The sequence below is a fragment of the Lotus japonicus genome, chromosome 3 (assembly GCF_012489685.1).
Source record: "Lotus japonicus ecotype B-129 chromosome 3, LjGifu_v1.2".
NCBI classification, from domain to species: Eukaryota; Viridiplantae; Streptophyta; class Magnoliopsida; order Fabales; family Fabaceae; genus Lotus; species Lotus japonicus.
In genome coordinates this window covers 30244715-30271280 of record NC_080043.1, presented here as the reverse complement: position 1 = coordinate 30271280, position 26566 = coordinate 30244715, and the positions used below count along the sequence as shown (strand labels likewise).

Sequence of the window (26566 nt, the reverse complement as noted above, 5' to 3'; positions counted from 1 at the left end):
ACAACCAAACTCAATTTCATAATTTTATTGCTTTCGAAACTTGTAAACTTTAGGCTTAAATCCACAATTCTCACTCACAATCCTTGTGGTTCGATATTTTAAAACCCGGAGGTATCTGTACACTTGCAGATTGACCAACAAGTTTTTGGCGTCGTTGTCGGGGATTGTTTGTGGTTTTCGGTTTAAGTTAAGAGTTTGTAGTATTTTTTTTTGTTTTGCTAAACATTGCATTGAATAGGTGTTACTAACCTTTTCCTTGTTTTTGTGATTTCAGTTTATGAAAGGTAGGCTTGATACGGATTTATTGGTGTTTGATCCAGAGCCTGAACGTAGTCTTCACCGTCGTCGGGCTCAGCAAAGAGCTGCTGAGATTGCCTCCATGGTTGTCCAAATGACGGAGGTGGAATTGCAAGTCCATATTGAGGAAAGAGTGCAAGAGGATATTTCTCAAAGACTTCAAGAGCAAGAAGCAGATAATGCCAATTGTTCTCTTAGAGACCTCACCTCGGCTGCCATGAGCTACGATTATCCCGGCAACATAGTTTTCCCCGATGGCATGGGAAACTTTGAGCTGAGGCCGGCATTCATCAACTTGGTGAGTCAAAATCAGTACGGTGGAGGTGCTCTTGAAGATCCTCATGCACATATGGAGCGGTTCATCCGCAATTGCAACACTTAGATATAGAGTTCAAAATGTCTCAACGGACATAATCCGCTTGAGTTTGTTTCCTTTCTCATTGAGGAACACTGCTGAAGAGTGGTTGAATTAACAGCCCCAAGGTAGCATTACATCTTGGGAGGATCTAGCAGAGAAGTTCACCACAAGATTTGTTCCAAGGGCCCTCTTGAGAAAGCTTAAGAATGATATCATGACATTAGTTCAATCTATTGATGAGAATCTTTATGAAGCTTGGGAGCGCTTCAAGAAGCTCTTGAGGAAGTGTCCACAACACAACCTCACCCAAGCGGAGCAAGTGGCAAAGTTTTATGATAGTCTCCAATATTCTTCGAGGTTTGGTTTGGATGCGACTTCAAATGGAGAGTTCGATGCCCTTCTTCCACAAGTTGGGTATGAATTGATTGAAAAGATGGTTGTGAGAGCCATGAACTCTAATAATGAAGGCCAAGCACGAAGAGGAGTGCTTGAAGTTGAAACATATGATCAACTCATAGCCTCCAACAAGCAACTCTCCAAGCATTTCGTTTTTCGGTTTGCCACTAACTCTCTTCCTTGCCAGGCAAACTTAGCGAGATGAGGCATGCAAGTTCAATATGAATGTGGCCTATGTAAAGCTGAAGTGGATGAAACGCAGCAGCATATCCTGGTCGAGTGTAATTGGGCACACCTTGCATGGTTTTCTCATCCCTTAGCCATCCGATTTGATGCACTCCCAACTGGGGTAATAGGGTGGCTTGCGATTTTCTGGAAGATAAGGCAGGGGGCGAAGATTTTCTATGGGTTGCATACCGTTTGGTAGGCCAGAACTGATGTTGTTTTTAATAATACAGAGCACGATCCAAGGGATAGCATGCATGCTACCATGGTCTCTCTTCAGGATTGGTGCCAAGCTAAGGATGGAAGGCACAGAGCGGCTGATAGAGACTCGACGAGCACGACAAGGTGGGAGCCTTCACCAAGCGGAATAATTAAGGTGAATATTGATGCTGGGTGGGAAGGGGAGAGCTCCACAGGATTGGGTATGGTGGCTCGGTCACATGAGGGAGCCTTTATGGTGGCAGCAACTCATCTGGATACCCGCGGATAAAAACCCACTATGGGTAAAATTACCCATGCCCACGGGTATCCACAGATTTATTTCATGGATATTTTCACTATCCATTTATTAATGGGGCGGGTACGGATATTGATGTATCCATACCGACGGATACCCACCCGATATATAAAATACTAAAATATCTTTTATATGTATATACATAGATGTATATTAAATATCTAATGAATTTGTGTATGAGTTATAGTTCTCTTTCAAGTAAACTTATACAATGGAAATGGTAAAAAGAAGCCCTTAGACCCAAAAAACAGTAGAAAAGAAGTATTTTCCTTTACACATTGATTGACTGTAAAGTCCAATGTTAAATTTTATATTTAACATAATTTTCTTTTGAACAACTATATGTGAATTCATTTATGTTCATGGGTGTCGGGTGCCCATGGATATCCACGGATAGTTTAAAATCCGGTTAAAACTCACTAAATGGATATCCATGTGGGTATGAAGCGGGTATGGATATAAATTTTTACATGTGGAGCGGGTGGTGGGTATATACTATCCATGTCCACCCGTACCCATTGACATCCCTACTCACTACTCTTATTTAAGAAAAAAAGGTAAAGAATTGTAAAAAATTTAAAAGCATTAGAAATTAGAAAAATGTGAGTAAATTTTTTAATTTCAATATATCACAACAAAATGTGTAATGCTACATGAATAAAAAAGTCGACTCATGTTATTATTATATTAAAAATCATCATTTTAATTATAGTGTTATTGAAAAAATAAATATTAAATAAAATGGGGATTGATCCGAGCTAGTTCAACTCATGCAAGTTTCAACCCGTTTAGGCCCTGTTTGAAAACACAATTTAATTAAGCACTTATGATCATAAGCGCTTATGTCATAAGCTATTTTAAAATATTTATTGAAATAAATTAAAAATAAGCTATATATAAGCATAAGCTCTTTTCATAAGCTATCATGAATAGCTTATCCAAACAGCTTATAGTAAGCCATAAGCTGTTTGCATAAGCTCTCACAAACACCGACATAAAAGCTTATGCTATCAGATAAGTTCAAATAAGTTCTTCCAAAATTATGCGAGTTGAACACAAAATGTTGAGCACAAAATGCTGGCATAAATATGAGTCTTTATGTTTTCAACCAAACCACCCAAAAAGTGGATTGAGCCGAGCTCTGAGCTCACTCACAAGCTGAAAGTATTCTGGAACCCATTTTGGCAGTCTACATAGCAATATCTGATGCCTCACAGCTCACGCGCTGGTGCATGTGAGAATGGGGAAACACACTGAGGTGAAAGCAACCTTACCAACCAGAGGGAAAACTACTATGCAGAGTGACAACCTACACAATATTAAAAAACCAAAAGGTTAAAAAAATAAAATAAAAAAGTAGAAACAGTGAGATAGAGATAGATAGCGCACTCCATCCCAGAAAACACAAGTAACAAAGATTGTTCCTCACTAGCAACAAACAAAGACTCACCACAATATTCATGGCTTTCTTCCTTTACTACAACAACAATTTGGAGCTTAACAACCCACAGATCCACAAACAAAAAGACAAGCATTAAGAGGTTCTCTGTTTGTTTCTCTTTTTTTAACTATCATCATTGTTTTTAATTCATGGCTTCATTCCTTTACTGCAACAATTTGGAGCCAAACATGCCACAGATCCAGAATGAAAAACATAAGCTTTACAAGTGCTTGAGCTTTCTTTTTGGAACCTTGTACTGCATGAGTGTTATCCCTCCAAAATTTAGAACCAAATTTTGAGTTCTAAACTTGCTTAGCTTCTAAGCCTTGTTTTGTTGTTTCTGGTCCCTATTTCTGCTTTCAAATCTGTTCTGGGCTAGTGTGAGGGAAGAAAGGTGCTAACTTTTGGAAAATTTGTGTCTTTTGGTGGTGGTTGGTTTTGTGGGCACTGAGCACCTTATTGTTGTTGTTTTTTCTCACCATGCCCTTGCCTTTTGAGGGATTTCAAGGGCAGGGTGGTGTGTTGGATTTCTCTGCTGCATCAGATTCATTGTTTCCTCTGCTTTTGCATCCACAAAAGTGGACCAGAGACAGAGAAAATTGCTATGTGGGCAGCACTGAGCCCACCTCTGTTCTTGACTCCAGAAGAAGCCCAAACCATTCTACTTCCTCCTCCACCATGTCCTCTTCAACCACCAGCAAGGGTAGTGGTGGTGTTGCAGCACCAACCTTGTCTCAGAACTACCCACCATGGGAAGAAGAAAAATGTGGGGTGCCAATGGAGGATTGGGAGGGTCAAGGTCAATCAATTCTGAGACTAATCATGGGTGATGTGGAAGCCCCATCTGCAGGATTGAGCAAGCTCTTTCACAGCACTGGCTATGGGTCTCACAGTGTTGATTTCAATGGAGGTTTTGGTGTTCTGGATCAAGGGTTGAACATGGTTAGTATTGTTGACCCTTCTGTGCAAGGGAACTATCCTGGTTTTTCATTCATTGCTGAGAATATAGATAGCCACAATGCAGAATCTAACTTTTCTGGTTTTGGTAACAACTCTCTGCTGTCATCATCTCCGGGTATGTTTAATTCTCAGCAGCATCAAGGGATTGGAGAAGTAGATGAGAAACCTCAAGTCATCAATCCCCAGTTTCTGTTAAACCAGAATCAAGTTCAATTCCCTGAGAACCCTTCTTTCTTTGTGCCATTGAGGTACCCTCAAGTGCAAGAGCAGCAAGTGTTGTCTCAGAATCAAGCGAAACGCCTTCCTTTCGACACGGTTGGGCACAATTATCAGGCTCAAGTTCCAAAGTTACCCCTTTTGGATTCTGGGCAAGAGGTGTTTGTTAAAAGGCACCAAACACAGCTTCCATTGTTTCCTCATCATATGCAACAACAGCAATCATTGATGGTGCCTTCTGCTAAACAGGAGAAGGTGGATTCTACTGGAGACGATGTGAACAACCAGCTTCAGCAGAGTATATTTGATCAGCTATACAAAACTGCTGAACTGATAGAAGCTGGTAACCCGGTTCATGCCCAAGGGATATTGGCGCGGCTCAATCACCAGCTTTCCCCTAATGGTAAGCCTTTTCACAGGGCTGCTTTCTACATGAAGGAGGCATTGCAGTCAATGCTTCATTCAAATGGTCACAATTTTCTCACCTTCTCACCCATTAGTTTCATATTCAAAATTGGAGCTTATAAATCTTTTTCTGAGATATCACCTGTTCTTCAGTTTGCCAACTTTACTTGCAATCAAGCCCTCATTGAAGCTGTGGAAAGATTTGATCGAATTCACATTATTGATTTTGATATCGGGTTTGGAGTGCAGTGGTCTTCTTTTATGCAGGAGCTTGCTCTGATGAGGAGTAGTGGCGTGCCTTCACTTAAAGTTACTGCTGTTGTATCACCCTCCACTTGTGATGAAATGGAGCTCAATCTTACCCAAGAAAACTTGAGTCAATTCGCAAAAGACATCAACATGTGTTTTGAGTTAAATGTTTTGAGCATTGAATCATTGAACAGTTTTCAGTTCTTTGATGATGAGGCTATCGCTGTGAACATGCCGGTATCTTGCTTAGCAAATTATCCATCATTGTCTCCTTCAATCCTTCAATTTGTAAAGCAGCTTAGGCCAAAAGTGGTGGTCACCATGGATAGAAATTGTGATCGAATTGATGTACCATTTGCCACTAATGTAGCTCATGCTCTTCAATGTTATTCAGCCTTACTTGACTCACTTGATGCCGTAAATGTGAACCTTGACATCCTCCAAAAGATTGAGAGGCATTTCATCCTTCCTGACATGAAGAAAACCATATTTGGTCATAACCATTCGCATGAAAAATTGCCTCCTTGGAGGAGCATGTTTCTTCAGTATGGGTTCTCTCCATTCACATTTAGTAACTTCACAGAATCTCAAGCTGAGTGTTTAGTGCAGAGAGCACCTGTAAGGGGATTTCAGCTAGAGAGGAAGCACTCCTCTTTTGTTCTGTGCTGGCAGCAGAAAGAACTCATCTCAGTTTCAACTTGGAGATGCTGATGCTGAGCAGCATCTGAGTAACTTGTATTTTGAAAGGTGCTTCATTACTTAGTACTGTACTTTGTGTAACTGTTTATGTGATTTAGGCTTCTTGACGATTAAGATCCACTATCCCAATTCCCAATGTTTTATTGGCTAGATGGGTTGAATTTGGGTATTAATTATGCCTCTGCCCATTTTCATTATCTAAGATTGGTGACAAACTCTCTTGGTTTGGAAGAAATGAGCAATTTAGCATAGAGTGTTGTCTCTATATTTATCTGATATCTCCATGCTTCAGCCTTGGTCTTTCTTGATTCTTGTGTTATGAGCTGAATCTGGCACGGGAATGGATCCTCTTATATTGAAATTGTGTGATTTTGTATGTTAAAATCTTCATTAATATTCACAATTTGGTAGGTGCTGAATATGTTCATGGTGAACAATATGGCCATCAGATCATAATTCACTAACAAAAGGTACATTCATCTAGTTTCTCACTAATTGTGCTTCTAATTCTCCCATGTTTTTCACTAATGGTCCTTCTAATTCTCCTTGAGTTGATATGATTCTAAGTTTTATTTGTCATGTGACCAAGTCAAATATTTTTTGGCTTGACTCTTATTATTACAATATAGTGACATGCCAATTTTCCTTATCATTGTGCCTTGCATAATAAACCAACCTAGTTTGAAAACCTAAGATAAAGGATCAACTGTTTTCATTTATTATTACCACTGTTTTGGGTATTTAAGTGTTACTCAACATCTTGTGTACAAAACTTGAAACCAATGAGAATATATCCAATTATCTATTATGGTTGAATGTCTACCTTACAGCTGATAGTTGTGAGAGCAATTATTTGTCCCTTACTCAGCACACTAAGTGGTAGGGGCTAACTAAAGATTTTTGTGGTAGGGGCTAACTAAAGATTTTTTCATTCATAAAAGTTGTGGTTCGAATCATCAACCACAACCATTTGCACAAGCAACGTATAATTGTTATCAAAATTAATAATTAATAAAAAGTAGTTACAAGTTAGCAACATAACTTAATGGTTATGACTAACTAAGTTTTTGTCACAGATTGATTATTTCTACTTCCCTTTCAAACCATCACCTGAAGTGCTCTCTGTTCCCCCATTTCTCCATTTCTTTTGTCTTAATTTCTTATCTCAATCTTGTGCTCCGTGTAACTTGTGAGAAAGATACAAGATTGATAGAATTGTGTACCAATTATAATTATATTTAATGAAAACTAGAGTGAAGATTCTTACTCAACCCACGGTTTGACTTCTACATAATTTTATAATATATGAAAATGAGTTAGTTGAATTTTCATGAATCTTTTATTTTCTTAGAAACCTCCCCCCAGTAGACTGACCATTATTCTTAAACATTGAAAATGAAATTCAATCATTAGTTTCAATATACTTCTTTAAGTAACCATAGTTGTTTAAGTAATCAAGTGATTTCATGTAATTGTTCAGCACTTCATCCCTAAAGTAAGTGGTTGAGGCTCGATTTCCAACTCTTGCAAATGAAAAAAAAAAACTCATTGATCAACCTTCTACTTCATAAAACGCTAATAGTGAAACGAGTGGTTAGTTTTGCGGTTATCGGCGGTGAGGATATCTTGATAAATACCGGAAAAAAATATACTTCTTTAAGTTGCCCAAGTCATCCATTTTTAATTGTTAGGAGCATAAGCCATCATCAAAGAAACACAACTCCACTAGGGAAGCAACCCCTTTGTAGTAAAAGAGGAACAATTTTCTCAAGCAGAACATGATAATCATGACTTTTTAGCCTCCAAATCTTAAATTCATATACATTTATGGCCCGACTTTTATTTAGTGCATAACCATAAGGAAACATAATGCCCTTAGAAAAATTTAGCATTTTCTTCCATTGACTTTGTGTTGAATGCAAGAGGAATTATGTACTAATATATCTTTACTCTTAATAGGATGGAAGGGCTTGTTGAGAGTTCTACATGATGCAAATCTAATTGAGACTTTTAGGTGTCTTTGTTTAACATTCAATATAAAATTTAAATCGACGCTTGCGTAAATCTTTTTCTCTCTATGCATCACATTTAGGTTATATTTGTCTCCGAAGGTTAGATCAAGTGGTAAGAATTATGGGACATAAGGGTTAGGAGGAAATGAAGGGTGAAGAGGTAAGGATTCAAACCCAGGTGAAGGAACTAATTTATTAACATTACTAACAACTAACATTTGTCCAATAAAATTTATCTCCTTCACCATTCTACCTTTTGTTGTCACCTCTGATCTCACCTCATCTCCTTTTCTCACGGCCAACATTGTCTATGGCGAGAGATCCACCGTAAAGATCATTCTAAAAAAATTCATGGAGTTCGAGGAAATGCTCTTCTTGGATGAACGGCAAAAGGAATATTCGGAAACAAATCTTCAAATCTATTATAAGATTTCCTGAAAAGCAACCCACCCACTCACGCTGCGCAGCGCCAGTACGAGTCCTCTTTTCGCAACCAAAAACCCATAGAATAAAACAGAGAACTGCCCTCTCCACTACTAACCTCAGCCCCAAATCCATCCACCACCCTTCACAACCTCCACACCATGCAACCCTCTACCAAATCCAACGATTGTCCTTCACAGGTTCCTCACATAACCCTTCACCACCAAAAACACAAAAAAAGGTCATCCAACCAAGTGCTCCAATACTTATACTAGATCGAGATAACACTAAAATACCACAAAAGATACCTAAAACCCCAATCTATCCATTACAAGAAAAATGCTTATACTGACGACTTTTGCCAAAAATTATCGATAAGGTAAATTTATCGACAGCCCAAGACTCGTCGTTATTGGGCTCGTAAGTAAATATTACTGAGGGCTTTAAAAAACAATCGGTAAATTGCCAACAATTTATACTGTATGTAAATTACCCGAAGGCCATAACCAACGGTTAAAGCTGCCGATAATCTCAGTATATTTTTAATTAAATAAAATTGACTTCTTATGTTGGGAATGATATCTTAGTTTACCAAAATATAAAATATTCTACACGTATGACAATAGGGAAAATACTTCTCAGAATGTGATCAAATACATTTGTAGGGAACACAAACCTTGACAACTCAGTGTACCAAAAAAGCCTCATACTTCACTTGGCCTTCATTCATTAGAAATACTTCATCCAAGGTCATATATAAGACATTTTATGACAAATGAAAGCGAAGTGGAGCATGATGCTTTTTTGTACACTGATTGTTAAGATTTGTGCTCCCCACAAATGTATTTGAAAATATTTTGAGAAGGGTTTTTCCTGTTGCCATACATGTAATCAACTTCAGTAAATTAAGATATCACAATGTAAGAAGTCACTTTTGTTTAAAAAAAAATATACACCTATGAATATAATTAATAACTATAAAAGTCATATATTAACAATATTATTAACTAAAGTATTTTTTTCTAAACAATTGTGATCATTAATTCTAAGAAATATAAAGTTTATACAGTGTTGTATATAATTATTATAAATTACTAATCTCCGTGTTGTGTGAGACATTACAAAGAAGCTACATCAAGGACCACGCAATTAATACTACAAAACAAAGAAAAAAAATAGAACATAATTACAAGAACTAAAACTAAGAGATGTCAAATGGATAAGAGAGATGTGGAGAAAGTGAAGTGATGTTGCTTTATATATCGGTTATCAACACTTGGCCATCGGTAAATCCGTATGTAACCTATAAATTTACAGACCTTGTAGGCTATTGATCAATGGACAATGTAATAAATACTTCGGTTAGCCGAATTGCTGACGGTTATACTAACTGCAAATGGTCGTTACTTTAACGACGATTTCAACCGTTAGTAAAGACAATTAGTAATCACTCCAGGTGTTTTGCCACCTAAACCTTCCCGCAACTTACCAGCAGCCATAACCGTCAATAATGGTTCTTTTTATCGGCTGAAATGAAGTTTTCATGCGGTTAAGCCGTCCGTAATCATGGGAATTGCTAATGGATCTAAGGGTTTCGGTAAAAGACTGTCGATAATTACAAGTTTTCTGTAGTGCTCTTGCTCCTTTGCTTTGAATCCACCACCATCACCATCCAAGACCCTAATCTTAACGCCCCAAATCACCTTACCCAAGCCAAATTACCATTGCCCCTATAGAAGCGTAGAGCTTCAGTGCATAAGAGCTCGACATATAACCCCTAGTCGCTAACAACCTCCATCTCCTTCGGTTGCTAACGCTCTTTTTAGACATATATGATGTGATAAATTATATAATTGAAAGAGAAGAAAGGGAATGGATAATGAAGTTTAGGTGGACCATTTTCATACTTGACCACCCTAGTCTCCACATATAGTATAGACACGCACGCACATTAGAGAAAAACCAGTCCAAAAAACGAGCAGGTACAATGCATTACAAAAGAGCGTCAGAATTACGCCATAGATACAAGAACATGAACCAGGGTGGGTCCAATGAGAAAAGGAGTGAGTAAATGGGCACAGTTTAGCCAGTGTTTCGACAAGGGAGTGTGACATGTTGTCTCATGTGCTGCATTTGTTGTGGACGGTCGGGAAGAATGGACAGTGACCCATGATTTACATACACTACACAACCAATATAGGATTAGGACCCATTCCCTTATGAATCGTCACATACTAGGCCATGAAACATGTAAGGAGATCGTACACTTTGACCATGACAATACAGGTTATACACTGCCTCACCAGATTAGAAATCCTTTGATTTTTGTGGGGCGCACCTCACACCAATAATGGGTTGGAGTGTTTCACAATTTTATACTCCATAAATAAAACTTAGCCCAAGACGCAAGCAGCGTACTTCATTTACTTTGTGGACATACCAGTTGAACAAAAAAAAAACATAAGGGAAAACCAAAAGGGAGAAACTTATATGCAGTTCTATTTGAGTTGTTTTTGCTGTTCACCAATTAAAAGATGACATGTGTATTAATGAATCCACCTCACCATAATTAATGGTTATATCTGGTTCACACCGTTAAACCCTCACCTCCTTACGTTTTCTCTTTGCGTTTTCTCTCAACTCTACCGTTCTGTCTTCTCAACGCTGTGCGAACCAGACATCCATTCCAAACAAATGGCTCTCCTAGGGTTAGGGAGGCGGCCGCCAAACAAGGCTTTGTTTATCCAAGGTTGATCACCACGTTTTACTTCTCTCTTTTGACTAAACGCTGACCCTGTCTGGTGAACCATATTCTTTTCTGCGTCTATTGCATGCAACGGAGGTTTTTTCTGCTATCAAGACTGTACGAAGGCCGATCATGGCGTTTAATGGTGACGTTCCTGTTCTGAACTGGGAAGAGGAGGAGAATGTCGTTCTTGACCTAGGTGAGGCTGAGGTTGACCCGCAGCTCGTTGCGGATGTCTGGCTCGTTGGGAAGGTGTTGTCCCCGAACAAGGTTACGACACCTATTTTTAGAAGCGTCATGCTTAGGCTTTGGGAGACAAGGAACGTGAAGGAGATACGACATGTTGGCCCTAATCTTTTTGCTTTTGAGTTTGGCAAAACAAAAGACAGAGATCTGTTTCTGCGATCTGGTCTGTGGCTCTTTGATCGTCACCTGGTGGCGCTGGATGTTTTTGACATCACCAAGGATCCCATGCAAGTGCCCTTGACCAAAGTTCCTCTATGGGTACAGGTTCATGGGCTCCCGTACACGATGCGATCAGAACGGATAGCGAAGAGTTTGGGGGAATCTTTCGCCGGCTACCTGGGTTGGGACAAATATGAGGCACACAGGTATAGGTACTGCTTGCGGATTAGAGCTTGGGTGGATGTGACTACGCCGCTGCGGCGAGGACAACTCGTAGCAACCAGAGGAGGAGCACCCCTAAGGGTAACGTTTAAATATGAAAAGATAGTCAATTTTTGTTACCGTTGTGGCAAACTCGACCACGTTCTCCGAAACTGTGCGGTGGAGGGGAATGGTGGTGCTCTCCGTTTTGGTGCTTGGATGAGAGCTGAGGATGATCACCCTGTCGGAGGTTACCGTGGGGGAGAAAATAAAGGATACATACATCCCAATGAGGATGGAGAGGAACCCTATGAGGAAGATGGAGATTATGTTGAGGAGGAGGATTTGGAACCTGAATCAGATTTGGTGCAAAATTGTGATGGAGGGAACAAAAATTTGAACGAACACGAGGAGGGAGAAAACCGTGAGCTTGCTGCCACTTCTAGCAAGGAGAACACAGTTTACTTGCAAAAAACACATGTAGGTGGTGAAGGTAAACAAAAGGAGACCAAGCAGCACTTAGATGGAAAAGTTTTTAATTTTGGGGCCCAAAAATCACGTGGCTTCCAGACCAAAATGGGGCCAGTGGCAAGGGATATGAGAAGAGGCAGAAACATGGGAAGTAATATAAGGGAAAGTGGTGATGGATTTGAAAATCATGGCTTACCAAGAAAGCGGGCAAGTGGACCATCTTCTACATTTGCTCAGCAGCGCACGGGGTTCTCTCCCCCACTGAAGAAGATAAATAACTCTGATGGATTGGGGATGGCGGGCACTGCTGAGCAGTCTCGCCCACCTCAATGAGGATTTTAGCTTGGAACTGTCGGGGGTTGGGGAGCATCCTGGCAGTTCGAGCCCTTGGTAGGCTCATTCAGTCTGAAGCTCCCGACATAGTGTTCGCGATGGAGACAAAATGGTACGAGTCTGAGGCACAACGTCATAGAGGATTGGGAGGCCTTCCAAATGTCTTTCCGGTTCAATGTGCGGGCCAAGGACATTCGCGAGCAGGAGGTTTATGTTTGTTTTGGGGTCCAGCAGTGGACGTTACCATTATTTCAAGTTCTTTGAATCATATTTATTTTACTGCTACTCATGTGGAGGAGCAGAAGGTCATGCAGATTTTGGGGATTTATGGCTTCCCCGATGAGAGGAGGAGAGTTGATACTTGGGGTCTGGTTAAGAGACTGTTGGTTGACACTGCTATCCCTGCGCTCTGTGTAGGGGATTTCAATGATTGTCTTTCTCCGCAAGATAAGTTGGGAGGAGACCCCCTTGATCTTCAGCATATACAGAGGATGGCTAGAGTCAGAACCGAATGCAATTTGCAGGAGGTGGATTTTACAGAATACAGGTATACATGGTCTAATAATAGGGAGGCACCATATACAATCGAGGAGAGGCTAGATTATGCGCTTACAAATGACACCTGGGATGAATCGTGGCCTTCAACGGTGGTTCACCATTTACCTAGGTATAAATCTGATCATAATCCTATTTTACTAACTTGTGGTGTGCGCAGGAATAGACAAGAGATGGGCCGAGCAAAAATTTTCCGGTTTGAGGAGATGTGGCTCCAAGAAGGACAAGAGTGTGCTGAGATAGTGACAGAGACTTGGTGTAGACTGCGAAATGACCTCCCCACCAAAATAGCTGAGGTGGGAGGGGCCCTAAAGTGTTGGGGAAAAGACAAGTTTGGTGATATTCCCAGGAAGATTTCTGATCAGAAAGCCCTATTGCAAGACTTGCAAAGAAAGGATCAAACAGCGGAGGTGCTGAGTGCCGCGTCAGTGGCTGAAAAAGAGCTTGATAGCTTGCTGGAACAAGAGGAAAAGTGGTGGCGCCAACGTTCTAGAGCCACCTGGTTAAAGTGCGGAGATAAGAATACCATTTTTTTTTCCATAAAAAAGCAACTCAGCGGCGAAAGAGGAATATGATAGAGAAAATAGAGGATGATGGAGGACGTGAATATGTTCATGATCGTGACATTGCAAGAGTTTTAAAAAATTATTTTATGAACTTGTTCTCTACTTCTAACCCTGACAGGATTGAGGAGACCACATCTTTGATAGCAAACAGGCTGTCAGACTCTCATTTGCAGGTTCTTGCTGATCCTTTTACAAAGGAAGATGTAGAAGAGGCCTTGTTCCAAATGCATCCGACCAAAGCTCCGGGAGCGGATGGCTTCCTGGCGCTTTTCTACCAACGGTTTTGGGATGTCATTGGGGACGATGTAGCGGAGTTCTGTTTGCAGATTTTGCATGGGCATGTGTCGCCAGGTATTATCAATCATACGATGATTGTTCTCATTCCTAAGGTTAAGAAAGCTGTTAATGCGACCCAGTTTAGGCCTATTAGTTTGTGTACTGTTATGTTTAAAATTGTGACTAAGGTGATAGCAAATATGCTGAAAATTATTTTGCCTGATTTAATTTGCGAATCCCAAAGTGCATTTGTACCAGGACGTATCATCACAGATAATGCTCTCATCGCTTATGAGTGTTTTCACTTTATGAAGAAAAGAACTAATGGCCGGAATGGCACGATGGCGCTGAAATTGGATATGTCCAAAGCGTACGACCGGATCGAATGGTCTTTTTTGAGTTCTGTAATGACATCTATGGGTTTTCCACATAATTGGGTGAATTTAATTATGAGTTGTGTATCAACGGTATCTTTTTCCATTATGTTGAACGGTAATCCGCAGGAAAATTTTGTCCCTAACAGAGGTTTAAGACAAGGGGATCCGCTTTCTCCTTATCTTTTTATCTTGTGTGGGGAGGTGTTTTCTGCTTTGATTAATAGATCCATTGCTTCAAAAGCACTTTCTGGAATTAAAATAGCGAGGAATGCTCCTGTTATTTCACATTTGCTTTTTGTAGATGATAGTATCCTCTTTGGTAGAGCCACAGTACAGGAGGCGGAATGCCTAAAGGAGATTTTAGTGACTTATGAACGTGCTTCCGGCCAAGTAGTCAACCTTGACAAGTCAATGCTCTCAGTGAGCCGAAACGTGCAGCAAACCAGTTTTGATGAGCTTAAGCAGCTATTGGGAGTAAAGGCCGTAGAGAGCTATGACAAGTACTTGGGGCTACCAACAATTATTGGTAAGTCAAAACGACAAATTTTCAATTTTGTTAAGGAAAGAGTGTGGAAAAAGTTAAAAGGTTGGAAGGAAAAATTTCTTTCACGAGCCGGGAGGGAAGTTTTAATTAAATCAGTGGCGCAAGCCATTCCCTCTTATGTTATGTCTTGTTTTCTTTTACCTGACGGACTGTGTGCAGATATTAATAGCATGATCTCCAACTTCTTTTGGGGAGGAGATGTATCTCAGAAGGGGATGCATTGGACAAAGTGGAACAAGTTGTGCAAAAACAAATTGGAAGGTGGTCTTGGATTCCGGGACTTCAAGGCTTTTAATATAGCTTTGGTGGCGAAAAATTGGTGGAGAATCTATTCCAATCCAGAAGCATTAGTTGCTCGAGTTTTTAAAGGTGTTTATTTCCAGAGTGGTGATATGTGGGGAGCAAAAAAAGGCTATCGACCGAGCTATGCATGGTCAAGCATTCAGAAATCGGCTTGGGTTTTTCAGAGAGGTGGTTTATGGCGTATTGGTAATGGTAAGAGAATTAATCTGTGGACAGACAATTGGTTGCCCGGAGGGGCACCCACTCTTTTTCGGCAGGATGTAGTCGATGAGCTTAATATACAGGTGGTCAGTGATTTACTTGAGCCAGACACTTCCAGATGGCACTCAGAATTAGTGGAGCATATCTTTCACCCAGGGACAGCTAGGCGCATCATGGGAGTGCCCCTTGCTACTCAAGCACGTGATGATTTTCTTTGCTGGCCTTTCACCATGGATGGGAGGTACTCTGTTAAGACTGGTTACCATTTTGTTTGTACTGCTTGGGAGGGTGATGTGGCCTCTTCTTCGTCACAAACCTCTCTCTCAAAGCAACAATGGCAGAAGTTTCGGGGCTCAAGTGCGTTGCCCAGGTGCAAAGAGATGGCTTGGAGGCTTATTCGTGGATTCGTACCAGTGAATTCAAAACTGAAGCGGAGACATATGGAAGTAGATGAGCAGTGCGTGTGGTGCTATCAAGAAAATGAGACTTTGGAGCATGTTTTCCTCTCTTGTACAGCTGCCAAAATGTTCTGGTTTTGCTCTCCTTTAGCTTTGAGGACAGACCAGTTCACGGGTTTGATAGACTTATGGGTGGCGGTGCTTCATGATGGGGATGCAGATTTTATTGGGATGGTCCAGACCTTATGTTACGCTCTTTGGGAAGCTAGGAACAGGTGCAGGTTTGATCACAAGTGTTTCTCTCCGTTGGAAGCGGTGCAGCGCTTGCAAAGGCTGCTGTCTCCCTCGCGAGTGGACACGCCAGCCCCACCCTCTCGCACGGTTCAGCACACAACGTGGAGAAGGCCAGGTCGAGGGGTGTTTATGATCAATTTTGATGCCACTTTTGTTGAGGGACAACCGTCGGGCTATGGTATGGTGGCGCGAAACTTTGAAGGGGAAATTTTGGCCTCGGCGACGGCGTATCCAGTGGCATCTCTTTCCCCTCTCTTGGCGGAAGCGGGTTTTTTCCGATTGGCTCTTTGTTTTGCTATTGAGTTGGGTTTCCGGAGGGTTGAATTCCAGAATGATTGCTTACAGCTTTTCAATTGGTGGAAATCTCGTAGGGAGGGTGTTTCGTTCCTAGCTACGACTGTTCGTGAATGTCGTTTTTTAATTTCTGGTTTTGATGTTTTTACTTTATCTTTTGTAAGACGTTCTGGTAACGCAGCTGCTGACTATTTGGCTAGGAACGCTTCTACTTACGCTGATATGGTGTGGGTGGAAGAAGTTCCGGATTGTGTTTTCCATGTGGTGGCTCAGGATGTTTTGGCTCCTATGCTTCCTGATGCCTAATTTTTATAAAATCACTTTCAAAAAAAAAACGATGTGCGAACCAGAGAAACGATTTGCCTCTGTACTTCGCCGTCATCTCTGTTGCGCTTTATTTTGAGAACGAAATTCTCTGATTTTATCGTTTCCCCGTAGCAGATCTCACTGTTTTTCCGGCGGGAAACGGATCCAAGTCAAAGAAAAACAACAAGGGTGTGTGGGTGGAAGTTTGATGGAGGAATTGAGAAACTGGGTCGATGCTTTATGAACTGAATTTGGGTCGAAACAGATCTCATTGTTTGGGAGGAAGTTTTATGGAGAAATCGGGTCGAATTAGATCTATCTGTTTAGGAGGAATTGAAATCCATGAGATTATGTTTGGCAGTGATGTTGTGCAAGCTGAATTGAAATCCAATAGAGAAATTGGGTCACTGAAACTGGTCCTAGAGAAGATAGCAATAAAAAGAGAAATTAAAAAGGTGGGGTAGATGTCAAAATGGTGGGTTTTATGTTGAAGAAGCAGTACCTAGGTGACAGCTTGGTCAATTGTCTACAGTGAATAGCCCTTTTGGCGAAAGATGCAGATATGGAGCCAGAAAAGAGAAGACGGCGATAACCAAGAAAATAAAAGGGTTTAACGGTGTGAACCAAATAACACTTAATTATGATGATGTGGATTCATTAATACACATGTCATCTTTTAATTGGTGAACAGCAAAAACAGCACAAATAGAACTGCATATAAGTTTCTCCCAAACCAAAATCCAAATAAATGGGCTGAGCTAGGTTGAGTCCTCAACCATTGCATGATATGTTAAGACTTTGTTTTCAACATTTATTCATCATTAACCAAAAATAAAACACTCATTCATCGAGTCATCGATTAAAATTCATGAATGATCCACTAAATTAGATGTGAGCATAGATGGACCCACGTTGGCTAATGTGAGGGCAGCTGCCCCCACTTGATTTTTAAAAAAATTAATAAAATATACATTAGTAGTATTTTTTGCACCCACTTTACTTTGTGGTTTTATGGTGCCACCTAGAGCTGTCAATAAGGGCCAGCCCGGCCCATATGGGTCAGCCTGTATGGGTTGGGTTGAAAACGGGTTGGGTTGTGACAACCCGGGGTCTTAACAAGTCAGGAAAATATGAACCCAATTCGGCTCGCTACGAGCTCGCGGGTTGGCGGGCTAGCTCGCGGGTTGAGTGAAATAAATATAAAAAATAGAGAAATTGGATTAGAAAATGTTTAAAATGTTATTAAAAAAATAATTTCAAAAAAATACTTAGTGAAATTGGTACCAACTCATAAGAAAGAGGTTTATTAACGCAATTACTTTTATCTCACATTTGAAATATAGAAAAAGAATTTAGTTTACAGGTTTTGAGAACACAATTATTTTACTGTCACATTTAAAATGAGATAAATAATAGAATAACAATAAATAAAACACAAAAAATCGACTCAAATTTAAAGAAATAATAATTTCCATTTTTCTATCTAAAAATAATCCATAAAACAAACCTGAAATTAAAGACAAATAAAACAATTTTTTAATAAAAAATCAATCTAACCCGACGGGTTGGCTCGCTTGACCCGCGGGTTGGCCCGTCTAACCCGCGGGCTAAACGAGTCGGGTTGCACTAACCCAAGTTCTTTTCGAGCTGGAATTTAACCAACCCAACCCGGCTCATTTAGCCAACCCGTCGAGCTGGCCCGTGGGTTGGAACTCATATTGACAGCTCTAGTGCCACCCATCTAGCAAAGTTTCCCTCACACGCCATTTATCGGCTGCATCTACCGTGTGTCAGTTTCAAACTGACCCACGGTGGACCAGTTACTGTTTCACAGCATAATTACAAAACTGTCCATTTTTTCTTTTCATCTTCCATCTTTCTCCTTTTCTCTCACCACCTCTCCTCTCACTAAGCCTTGCCACACAACCACTACCAATTCTGACCGGCCACCACTGCTGCCGTACAATGACCGGGATCTCATCCTTAACCACTAGAACTTCTAGATTTGAGCTTTCCAGATCTTCTCCTTCCAGTTTCCAGACATCAAAAGCCATCACTTTTCACAAATCAGAGAGCAATCCACCATGGCTGCCGCTTTTCCAACCTTAGTCTTAGAGTCACCTCCACTGGCCACCACCGGTGACCTTTGCATGTCTTTATCCTCCACCGGAAGTCGCCGGAGAAGAATTGAGAGTTGGAACCTCTTCTTCTCGTGGTGGGGATCATCGTGGTCGTGTTCGTTTCTTCAAAGGCTGAAGGAATCGACCGGAAAAGTCATTTACAGGTGGCGGTGGCGGCGGCCGGCGGTTGCGGAACGACGATCTGACTTGGGGGTTTTGTTGCGGACGGCGAGGGGAGTATGATGGTGGTGGTGGTTCCGTCATATGGCTCGTGGTTTGGCCGGAATCGGAAAGAGAAGCCCAAGTTCGTCATCTCTTCAACGTCATCTCAGCCCAGATCTGGGTTCTAATATCGATCTGGGTTTTGATCTAGATATAGGAATTCAATGTGAATCTTGTATTTTGGTGCTTTTCTTGTTTCATTCTAAAAAAAAAAAGTGGACTTGCTTTTGATTTGTAATTTACAGCTCAAATCTGAATGAAAATCTCCATGAACCGTTTGAAGCTCCGCAAGAGAGAGCTGAAAAACCCAAAATGCGACGAAAGAGAAGAACTTGGTAGTGATTTGTGCTGGAAATATTTGCAATTGAAAGTCAGTGAAAGAGATATGGGCATGATTGTTGGTTTGAGGGGTGATGATGTCGCTATATTCATCAGCTTTTATTTCTTTTGCATTTGTTTTGGTTTTAGTTATTATTTTTTCTTTTTACACTATTCTGAAACCTGCATAGCCTTGTACAATGAGTTTCTTTGGCAGAAAATAGATAGTGATTTGCTTCCTCATTTAGTTTATTTGATTGAAATGAATAATGGCTTGTTTTGGTGTGGAGGTGAGGGGAAGAAGGGAAGCATTGAAGGTGCCATCGGAAATAATGGTGGGTTGCCAGAGTGGACAATGAAAGTCACCGGAAATAATGGTGTCAATTGGTAAGTTGGTAGAGGATAAGTGGTATGGGTCTTTTGGTAAATTAATATATATTTAATAAATGATTTTTCTTAATTCAAATTAATCTCAACCATTAAAATTTAAAAACTATTAAATCAAGGGTGTAATGTAAACGGAAGCACCGTGGGTCAGTTTCAAACTGATCCACGGTAGACGAAACCCTATTTATCTGTAAAGTTGTTAAATTGGTGTCAGTGCTAACAGGTGGCGCTAGTGAATATAACTTTCTTAATAGGTTAGGATAAATGTGTTTTCATGTCTACTTCATTTGTATACACACTTTTCTTTTGCTTTGGAAAATTCAAACAAGGTTAAATATGTTTATAGTCCTGTAATGTAAAATATGGGTGAATCGTATCTAATTTCTCCAAAAAAAATTATAGTTTTTAGTGTTCAACATTGTTAAAATAGGTCAAGTTAGTAATTAATTGTCATACACTTTGTGGCGGTTTTTGTGTATTAGCGGAGATTTTTAACCGTCATAAATTATTTATTCTTGATTTTAGTGGTGGTTTATGTTACTTGAAATGAATTCATGGAAATGAATTCTTATCATTCAATGTTGATGAAAGTACATTATATATACAATGCTTAACTACAGTAGCTAACTCTAGCATCCTCAAACTCCAAACCCAATGCCGAAGGACCGGCTGCTGCAAAAGATTAGTTCTTTAGGACACAAGCCACTGATAACCACTACCAACCGTATACACACCATCCATATTCGTTGTCCACACACGTTATCCTCCACCTCTAAGTCCAGATACACAAACTTATTCTGCAAAAACAACACCAAATAAGGGGGAAGAGGCGTATAGAGCATGCTAAATTCATATGAACCATCTCGAAAAACATCTCTAAGCCGAAGAGCAGAACCGGAGATGTGAACATAGGGTACTAGATAGCATATAGGCCCCTTTTTTACCAATCAGTGTAACAGAATAACAAATCTCCCTTCCCTAAATGCCATGAGAAACCACCAGCAATCTTATCCTGAGCCTTGCACATGGCATTCCACACTTCTGGGTCGCACAGAGGAAGTCATCATCAAGGAGATAAAGAGAAGATAGCAAACAAACCCATAGTTTGTGTGGAGAATGCATCATGCCCCAAGACAACTTTCCCAAAAGGGAAATGTTAGAGCTCCGCATATAAGGAACACCCAGTCCTCCAAGACTCTTAGGTTGCGTGACGGTGCGCCAAGAAACCATATGCATGACTCTCCAATCTGAAATCTCCAAACAAACCGGCGGACCAAGCTATCCACCTAACCACAGATACTTTAAGGGATCCATAAAGTCTGCATAGGGTATACTTGAATTGCATTAAGAACATATTTAACCAATGTCGCTCTCCCAGCCTTGTTTAAGAGTTTTCCCTTCCGCGAGACCTTATCCACCACAAACAAAAAATCCTCCTTCTTTTGCCGGCCTTTGAGGATAGGGAACCCAAGATACTTGTCGATATGAGGCGTGAAAGGAATCAACGTAACACCAAGGATCCTCTCCTTCAACCGCTAAGACACACCAACAGCAGCAAAGACTCTAGACTTGGCAAGGTTCACTTTAAGACTAGAAGTAAAGCAAAAATCAGCAAGAACCTCTTGAATAAAGCCACTTGAGACACCTTCACTTTGGCGAACAGGAGAACATCGTCCACAAATGGGAACTAGGTGGCTCTTTCTTTGATAGGGTCCTTCAAGGCGCCAAGCCCTGATGGCTTTCAGGCTATCTTCTTTAAATAGTACTGGCATATTGTCGGTGATGAGGTGTGGCACCTTGTGCGGAATGCTTTATATGTTGGTTGCTTTGATCCTTCCATTGCTCACATTCTTATTGCCTTAATCCCGAAGGTAGATGTCCCTACTACCTTTAAGGATTTTCGCGCAATAAGCTTGTGTAATGTCTTGTATAAGTTCATTATTAAGGTTATGATTGGTAGGATTCACCCTCTGTTACAGGATCTGATTGGGCCGCTTCATAGTAGTTTTATCCCAAGCAGCAGAACTGTGGATAATGCCATCATTTTGCAGGTGATTGTCTATCCAGCACATGAACAACCGGCAGAGCCGGAATAAAAATGTTGTTTCCAAGTTGTATTTGGAGAAAGCTTATGATCGTGTTACTTGGTCTTTCTTGAAGGACACTCCTTTTCTTTGGGTTCCCCAAGTAAAACATTGATCTGATTACGTTTTGCGTCTCATCCTCATCCTTATCACTCTTTGGAATGGCACAAAATTATTTCCTTTCACACCTTCTAGAGGATTGTGTTAGGGGGACCGTCTTTCTCCGTATGTTTTTGTTTTGTGCATGGAGCGGCTAACTATTGCTATTCAAGATAAGGTGGACCAAAATCTCTTAATTTCTGTTACTCAAGGCTAGAACCCATCCCCTCCCCCCATCAGATAAGCAAACAACATTACTAGAAAGCAAATGATGAGCCTATGCCAAATCAAAGGAGCAAAAAATATCCTTTAAAAACCGGACAGTCTCGTGCTGCAAAAGGCCTTCATTCTCACATCACACCCCACAAGGAAGAATGAGCGCATAGACCTTGCTCCGCTTCCTTTTAACAAGTTTCTGCATGTGGAAAAAACGTGTATTACGGTCCGCAAACTTCACAATATGTTCCCTCGACTTTTGGTACCACAAAACTTCCTATTGCCGGAGTGTCATATTAAGCTCCTCTTGGAGCTTCCCAAGAGTAATCAGAAGAGAAGCTAAGTCCTCCCTCTCTAGCTCACGTTGAATACCCTTGATGCGCCCTTCCAGCTGCCTTTTTCACGAACAAACACACTTCGGAATGTATCCTTATTAAACTGTTGCGAATGCTGTTGAACATAGACAACTTATCCGCCACACTTACCATCAAGTGTCAACCCTCAAGCGGATGCCACAAGAGGCTCATAGCCAGGATGAGAGGTCCACATAGCCTTAAATTGAAAGGGCCTAAGCCCGTAGGAGGCATGAACCGTAGCACAACACACCAGAATTGGATGGTGATCGGAATAAGTTCTAGAAAAAACCTGAGCACACCACTCGTAGAAGACAGTAAGTCAAAAAGGGTCAACAAAAAACCAATCCAGCTTTTTTAGCAATAGAGGCTCCTTGGTCCGCCTTCTAATCCACGTGAAGGAATTCCCAGATGAACAAATTTCTAGCAAGATACAATCTTCCACCATCTCTGTAAACTTTGCAGCCCGTGACGTGGAAAAGCTCCTACCTTTATGATCAGTGAGAAACATAGTATCGTTAAGGTCTCCTACAAGCATCCAAGGATCCGTCATGGAGGAGTGAAGCCGTGCTTGACTCGCTTTGAGTTGGAATCGAAACTAGAATTATTACTTGCGGTTACAAGACTTTTCTTGTGTCTATAGCAATGCAGCTATGATTATGTAATATCTCACCCACAATTAAAATACCATTAATTCAGGCTTTTTACTCTCCTTTTTTCTGCATTGACTTGTGGGACGCGTACACGCGGTGTAAAAAGAAACGTTACTTTGGCAATTGGCATGGCTTCGAGTTGGGAAAGAGTTTTCTCACCTTAAAAAACTGTTAAATATTGTTATGTACCAAAGACATACTAGATCTAGGAAGATCCTAGTAAACTCTAACATAGCACAAATAGGGAAAGGTGATGTATGGATTAATGTACCATATCATAGAATGAGTAAAAGCTAGAGAGTACAGTAAATTACCCCCCTTTTATAGTGGGGGAGGCCCGAAGCCCTAAGATGCTTGGGGAAATCTGCCTTGCATTAAAGGTCCAATTCTCGATATAAAAACATAAATAAGTTCAAGCCCATTGCCAAGACGGACGACCCCTCCTGTAGAGTTGAGACTGTCCTAGATGATGATCTCCTCCTTTCCAAGTTAGCCCGCCCAAGCAAGATCTTGACGCTTTTCTATCCTTCCAAAAGTATCTATGGCGGGTCCTACACCTGTAAGAACCCGCCCAGTCCACAAGCCCACAAAACATTGTACTCGAATGTTCTTAGAGCTGAAATGTCTAAAGTTCTTTAACTTCCTTAAGGATGTCATTCTAGCTTCCGATGTCTTGGTGTCCGCTCAACCCACAAGCCCACAAGACATCGTGTCCGAGCGTTGTTAGGGTGAAGATATCTTAAGCGCTGTCTACTTCAGTTACATCAAGGTTTCCTTCAAGAATTTTGTAATATCTCAGCTTAACTACATCTATGATTATGTAATATCTCACCCACTATTTAAATACCATTAAATCAAGCTTTTAACTCTCCTTATTCTGCAGAGGCTAGTTAACATTGACTTGTGGGACGCGTACACGCGATGTAAAAATAAAACGTTAGTTTGATCATTAGCATGGCTTCGAGTTGGGAAATCATTTTCTCACCTTAAAAAATTGTTAAATATGGTTTTGCACCAAAGGACCTACTAGATCTAGGAATATTCTAGTAAACCCTAGCAGAGCATAAATAAGGAAAGATGATAAACTGATAAATGTACCATATCATAAAATGAGTAAAAGCTAGAAAATACAATAAACGACCTCCCTTTTATAGTGGGGGAGGCATGAAACCCTAAGATAATTGGGGAATTGTACCTTACATTCAAGGCCCAATTCTTGATACAAAAACATAAATAAGTTCAAGCCCATTGCCAAGACGGGTGACCCCTCTTGTAGAGTTGAGACCGTCCTACATGGCGATCTCCTCCTTTTGAAGTTGGCCCGCCCGAGCAAGACCCTGAGGCTTTTCTGTCCTTCCAATAGTATCTATGGCGGGTCCTAACCTGTAAGGACTCGCCCAGTCCACAAGCCCACAAAACATTGTGCTCGAATGTTCTTAGAGCTAAAATATTTAAAGTTCTTTAACTTCCTTAAGGATGTCATTCCTGCTTCCGATGTCTTCGTGTCCGCTCAGCCCACAAGCACACAAGACATCGTGTCCGAGCGTTGTGAGGGTGAAGATCTCTTAAGCGTTGTGAGGGTGAAGATCTCAGCATAACTGCATCTATGATTATGTAATATCTCACCCACTATTTAAATACCATTAAATCAGGTTTTTAACTCTCCTTTTTCTCCACAGGCTAGTTAACATTGACTTGTGGGACGCGTACACGCGGTGTAACAAGAAACGTTACTTTGGCAATTAGCATGGCTTCGAGTTGGGAAAGCGTTTTCTCACCTTAAAAAATTGTTAACTATGGTTTTGCACCAAGGACCTACTAGATCTAGGAATATTCTAGTAAACCCTAGCAGAGCACAAATAAGGAAAGATGATGTATGGATAAATGTACAATATCATAGGATGAGTAAAGCTAGAGAGTACAATAAATAACCTCCCTTTTATAGTGGGGGAGGCATGAAAACCTAAGATAATTAGGGAATTGTGCCTTGCATTCAAGGTCCAATTCCCGATACAAAAACATTAAGTTCAAGCCCATAGCAAAGACGGGCGACCCCTCCTTTAGAGTTGAGACCGTCCTAGATGGTGATCTCCTCCTTTCGAAGTTGGCACGCCCGAGCAAGATCTTGACGCTTTTCTGTCCTTCCAACAGTATCTATGGCGGGTCCTGCACCTGTAAGGACCCGCCAAGTCCACAAGCCCACAAAACATTGTGTTCGAATGTTCTTAGAGCTGAAATGTCTAAAGTTCTTTAACTTCCTTAAGGATTTCATTTCTGCTTCCAATGTCTTGGTGTCAGCTCAACCCACAAGATATCGTGTCCGAACGTTCTGAGGGTGAAGATGTCTTAAGCGCACTCTACTTCAGTTACATCAAGGTTTGCTTCAAGGATAACTAATCGACTGGCGGTCTCTACCAACACCCCTGAGTGTTCCCTTGTTACTCACCTCTGTAATACTAGAGCGTTCGCGTCCCAAGGACCTACTAGATCTAGGAATATTCTAGTAAACCCGGGCAGAGCACAAATAAGGAAAGATGATGTATGGATAAATGTACCATATCATAGAATGAGTAAAAGCTTGAGAGTACAATAAATGACCTCCCTTTTATAGTGGGGGGGGCATGAAACCCTAAGATAATTGGGAATTGTGCCTTGCATTCAAGGTCCAATTCCCGATACAAAAACATTTCAAGCCTATTGCCAAGACAGGCGACCCCTCCTTTAGAGTTGAGACCGTCTTAGATGGTGATCTCCTTCTTTCGAAGTTGGCACGCCCGAGCAAGATCTTGAAGCTTTTCTGTCCTTCCAATAGTATCTATGGCGGGTCCTACACTTTTAAGGACTCGCCTAGTCCACAAGCCCACAAAACATTGTGTTCGAATGTTCTTAGAGCTGAAATGTCTAAAGTTCTTTAACTTCCTTAAGGATTTCATTCCTGCTTCCGATGTCTTGATGTCCGCTCAGCCCACAAGACATCGTGTCCGAGCGTTGTGAGGGTGAAGATGTTTTAAGCGCACTTAACTTCAGTTACATCAAGGTTTGCTTCAAGGATAACTAATCGACTGGCGGTCTCTACCAGCACCCCTGAGCGTTCCCTTGTTACTCACCTCCGTAATACTAGAGCCTTCGCATCCCAAGGACCTACTAGATCTAGAAATATTCTAGTAAACCTTAGCAGAGCACAAATAAGGAAAGATGATGTATGGATAAATGTACCATATCATAGAATGAGTAAAAGCTCGAGAGTACATTAAATAACCTCCCTTTTATAGTGGGGGAGGCCCGAAGCCTTAAGATAATTGGGGAATTGTGCCTTGCATTCAAGGTCCAATTCCTAATACAAAAACATAAATAACTTCAAGCCCATTGCCAAGACGAGCGACCCCTCCTGTAGAGTTGAGATCGTCCTAGATGGTGATCTCCTCCTTTCCAAATTCGCCCGCCCGAGCAAGATCTAGACATTTTTCTGCCCTTCCAATAGTTTCTATGGCGGGTCCTACACATGTAAGGACCTGCTCAGTCGACAAGCCCACAAAAAATTGTGCTCGAATGTTCTTAGATATGAAATGTCTAAAGTTCTTTAACTTCCTTAAGGATTTCATTCCTGCTTCCGATGTCTTGGTGTTCGCTCAACCCACAAGACATC

The 26566-nt window shown here is 41.0% G+C and overlaps 2 protein-coding genes and 1 non-coding gene across 3 annotated transcripts; 2 read left to right on the top strand and 1 right to left on the bottom strand.

The window, feature by feature from the left end:
• Window positions 1-851: 851 nt before the first annotated feature.
• On the bottom strand, window positions 852-958 carry LOC130709594 (small nucleolar RNA R71). The gene has a single exon (XR_009010071.1). It is a non-coding gene; the product is annotated as a small nucleolar RNA R71 (small nucleolar RNA).
• A 2215-nt stretch (window positions 959-3173) lies between these two features.
• Window positions 3174-6012, top strand: LOC130749125 (scarecrow-like protein 6). Its single transcript, XM_057602420.1, has one exon. The coding sequence runs from the start codon at window positions 3715-3717 to the stop codon at window positions 5773-5775; it is 2061 nt and encodes a 686-aa protein (XP_057458403.1). The 5' UTR covers window positions 3174-3714; the 3' UTR covers window positions 5776-6012.
• Window positions 6013-12350: 6338 nt separating this feature from the next.
• LOC130743933 (uncharacterized) lies at window positions 12351-16468 on the top strand. The gene is made up of 2 exons (XM_057596144.1): window positions 12351-13411; window positions 13594-16468. Exons 1-2 carry the CDS (start codon window positions 12351-12353, stop codon window positions 16466-16468), a joined length of 3936 nt encoding a protein of 1311 aa, XP_057452127.1.
• Window positions 16469-26566: the final 10098 nt, after the last annotated feature.

Excerpts from the sequence above, each read along its gene's own strand:
- LOC130749125 (XM_057602420.1), top strand. The coding sequence starts at position 3,715 with ATGCCCTTGCCTTTTGAGGGATTTCAAGGGCAGGGTGGTGTGTTGGAT.
- LOC130743933 (XM_057596144.1), top strand. The coding sequence starts at position 12,351 with ATGAGGATTTTAGCTTGGAACTGTCGGGGGTTGGGGAGCATCCTGGCA. Across the intron at positions 13,412-13,593 it reads CAACGTTCTAGAGCCACCTG|GATTGAGGAGACCACATCTT; the intron begins GTTAAAGTGCGG and ends TAACCCTGACAG.